Source organism: Nicotiana attenuata, chromosome 7 (assembly GCF_001879085.1).
Source record: "Nicotiana attenuata strain UT chromosome 7, NIATTr2, whole genome shotgun sequence".
NCBI classification, from domain to species: domain Eukaryota; kingdom Viridiplantae; phylum Streptophyta; class Magnoliopsida; order Solanales; family Solanaceae; genus Nicotiana; species Nicotiana attenuata.
Window position 1 is genome coordinate 102,387,388 of NC_031995.1, and position 4,039 is coordinate 102,391,426.

Consider the following 4,039-nt stretch of genomic DNA (forward strand, 5'->3'; position numbering starts at 1 on the left):
CCTTACCAACGTACGGGTAAGGGGTACGTACGTCGTCTAACTCTAACCTACCCCTACCCTCTACCCCCTACCCCCCCACCCCCCCCCGGACCCAGCTATATGGGATTACACTAGGTTTGTTGTTTGTTGTTGTTGTCTTTTGATGAGGTAGTTTTTTCTGTCACCTACTGTACTGGTGGTTTGCTTGGTGTTCTTCCCTCTTCTCTTTTAGTTTACACACCTGTGCTTTCAGTATTTTCTCCCCTCTTCTCTTTTAGTTTACACCTGTGCTTTCAGTACATTGTAGCTTTTCCATTGGTATAATTCTTTGGCCCAGGAAAAGATTTCGGTAATTCTGCTGAAAAGAAATTTTCAAGCTCTTCACAAAGCTCTCCCTCTTCTATTAGTAAAGAGGATTTCGAATTCTCAACCAATCGTTCTAACGAACAACAAAAAATTTCCCGTTGCACCTCAGATGGAGAGCTCCAACTCTAATGCTGAAAACTCGACCTTCAGTGGAACTCTTAATGCTAGTGCTAATTCAACTCCTACTAATATGCCAAGAAATGGCACTATCCAGTCCCATATTGAGGAAGTGCAGGCCGAACTCGGACAGAATGATCGTGCATCAGCTGAATTCGTGTCTAACCAGGAGGATGTAAACCATTCTTCTCATGCTGAATTTTGCTTAGTATGTCAACGAGTGATTTCTGGGAGCACGACGTTGAATTCCTTGCTTGAACATACTCATGATCTCCTTTCTGCTAATGCTGGTGGCGGAGAGAGAACGGCCGATGTGGTCGATTCATCTACACAAACCATGATTCCAGTTAAGTTTCTTTACTTTCCTAAGGTTTCAGTTGTACTCCTCTTTTCTAATTTGGTTGTTCTATATTATTTGCCTCTCTACCTTCACTAGGTAGGGGTAAGGTCTGCGCACGCGCTATCCTCCCCAGACACCACATGTGAGAATATACTGGTTATGTTGTTGTTATATATTATTTAGCCATCTGTTTTAACAAAATTGGACTCATTGTGGATATTGATTTTGGGAAAGGATATAGGGATGACCAAATTTTCTCTCAATATGACTGTGTTTAACGCTTGATTTGAAACTTAATCCTACATTTTTTAAGTAGTTTATATATTTGATGCTTAGAAAAAATTGCTTCCTAAGAAAACCTTTATTGTTATTTTCCAATAATTTCTTATTGAGTTGCATTAATTATAAATATATGTATTAGTTGATAATTCTTAAAGTCTTGCTAACTTCTAGATTTTTTTTTCATTTTTACCTTTTTTTGTATTTATATATGATTAATTTACAAAAGCTTAATTGTTACTATATTTTTCATGGGAATGTTCCCATCATGTTGTGCACTTCCTTTTTATCTGAGTAGTTTTTTTCTGTACCTTTCCAATAACCTAAATTTCAGATTATTCCATAGAAAAATACAGAGCATCACTTAATTGAAAATACGTAAATCATTGACTAAATTGGTGCTCTACCCTGACCTAGCTGAGGAACTGGAATGCCAACGCCAATTCTTTATACTCAAAACAAGGATTTTGTGAATTTGTGTCTATATGAATACGGATGGGGATGATGTGACTTTTCAGTTGAGCTTCATTTCATGTGCGCGCGTTTACTAACTTCTGTCGCTTGATTATGTAAGAGCAGTTCCATTCTCTACCTACTGTCTACCTTCTGGTTGTACCAGACTACCAGGATAAGAGCAACTCAGAAGGGTTATTTAACACAATTAAGAGATTGTTGCTCGTTATAAAATAGAAAATAAAGAAAGAAAGCTTGTCATAGATTTCCTTCTCATTTTGGTATAACCAAATGCTAAGGCTAGAATCTTCTGCTCTTATATATTTGTCGTGAAATTTTTTAGCCGGTCAAAGGGAGCCTTGGCGTAACTGTTAAATAGCGTTTTGCAGAAATGCAGGGTAAGGCCGCGTACAATAGACCCTTATGGTCTGGCACTTCCCCGGACCCCGCACATAGCGGGAGCTTAGTGCACCGGGCTGTCCTTTAATTTTTTAGCTGGTATGGTGTTCAAGGAGTCTGCCCTAAGTGATTTGAACATTTCAGGAAAGTGAAGGTGAACTGGAAGAAGAAGGTGAAAATGGTGGGCAGGATCCTACTATTGACAATGAGGTAATGCTTCGGAAACAGATAATTTAGTGTTATATACAGCATAATTTAAATCTTCCTTGAATGGATAATATCCAAATAGTTTTTATCTTTTAGCTCTTAATGGAATTGGAACTCTACGAGCATATGAGAAATGTTATTGCTGCATTGAGGCACACAACTTTTCCGGTATACATTAAGCTGCATAAGTACGACTCGTCAACATGTCTTGAGAGCGAGGAACAGTGCTGCATATGCTTGGTAAGGGGCACCTAATTTCAGAATTCACAATACCCCCCCCCCACCTCACCCCCACCCAAAGTTCATAAGCTTATGTAAGTCTGATTCCAACTTCTTCTTTTTTTTGGTCATGTGTGTCTTAGGATGAGTATTGGGACGGGGAAGAACTTGCAAAAATTGATTGTGGCCATGTATACCATATTAACTGCATCAAAGACTGGATCAAGATCGAGAACTCTTGCCCCATTTGCAGGAGGCTCGCTATGGTACATTGAGAATCCGTGCATTCCATGTGCACTCGGCTGCAACTAATCAGTTTAGTTCGAGCTGGGTGAACTAACTTGTGGCATCGTTCTGAATTTTCTTGTTTGATAAAGCTCAAGAGAGTCGAGCGAAACTTAAAAATAAGGAACCGTTCTCGGATAGAGAAAACAATGGTCTTTGGTCTTTTAGTTTTTATTTGTTTATCGGTGATAATAAGTTTAGCGAGACATCGAAGCTAAGCATAACTTTGGTACTCATGTTGGTTTGAGTGGTTGATATCCAAAAAATTTGATTCTTATGGATATTTTCTGCAGGTTTTTGAATACCTCCTTTATTGGAGCTGCTTCATTTAGTTCTTGATATAATTACTGATCTATATTCCAGTTTGCTAGGTTATGCGCACGGGTAAAGTTGTTGTCATGTGACTAGGAGGTCACGGATTCGAGCCGTCGAAACAGTCTCTTGCACAAATGCACGGTAAGGCTGCGTACAATAGACCATTATGGTCCGGCCCTTCCTCGGACCCCGCGCATAGTGGAAACTTAGTGCACCGGGCTGCCTTTTTATTCCGTTTGCTAGATTATTTGCACTGCATTGTTTGCTCAATTTATTAATATTAATATGCATAAAATTGTATGTACTAACTACATAATATATAGGTATATATGCATGCAAAAATTTCTGCAGCTTCTGAATACTTCCTTATATGGAGTTGCTTCATTTAAGATGTGATATAATTACTGAATCATTACCTTAGCTTACAGAGTTATGTGCACCTGATTACCTCCCGTTTGGCCATAAAATTTGGGAGGTTTTTTTCAAATTTTGTTTTCAAATATCTATTTGTTTATAGATTTTAACTATTTTTTGGCAGATTTTGAAAATAAAATCTTCGAATCCCAAAAACAGTTTTAGAGTAGTTTTTGAATTTTTTTCTCATTAAATTTCAGATAAAGTGCATGTTCAAACACAATTTCTAACTTTCAAAAATCATTTTTCATCTCATTTTCAAAAGTCATCTTTTTAAGTTTTAAGCAAATCTATATCTAAATGCTAGCTTAATTTGCTTTCTATCTTAGGTGCAAGTAAAACAGTTTCTTTTTTGTGTTACTACATTAAAGTTTTGAGAGAAGAATATTTACATTCAAATATATCCGATAAAGGTAAGAACAAAAAGTTGGAGGTTAATATGATCTAAGTCTAGAAGTTGGATTTATAGCACGACAGTCCCTTCTACTATTGAACTGAAAATGCCATGGTTGTTTGATTTGAACATTGAGCTATGGTTCTAAGAAAAAGATGAAAGTTTTGGCATGTATAACGTATCTTCTGTGCATTCCTTGTATATCCCATAGGTATACCAATATATCCATGTATAACTATGTCTCAGTTACATGTGTTGTAGAAAAAAGTTTC

The 4,039-nt window shown here is 37.2% G+C and overlaps 1 protein-coding gene across 3 annotated transcripts in view; it reads left to right on the plus strand.

Annotated features, from left to right (window-relative positions):
• The window catches only part of LOC109229604 (E3 ubiquitin-protein ligase MBR2-like), a 6,932-nt gene extending 3,984 nt beyond the window's left edge, over positions 1-2,948 (plus strand). For all 3 annotated transcript variants that reach the window (XM_019395104.1, XM_019395105.1, XM_019395103.1), the window contains 4 exons: positions 455-808; positions 2,078-2,143; positions 2,237-2,380; positions 2,503-2,948. In XM_019395104.1, coding sequence (XP_019250649.1) covers positions 455-808; positions 2,078-2,143; positions 2,237-2,380; positions 2,503-2,634 — 696 coding nt within the window. In that variant the 3' untranslated portion in view covers positions 2,635-2,948. The remainder of the gene's footprint in view (positions 1-454; positions 809-2,077; positions 2,144-2,236; positions 2,381-2,502) is intronic.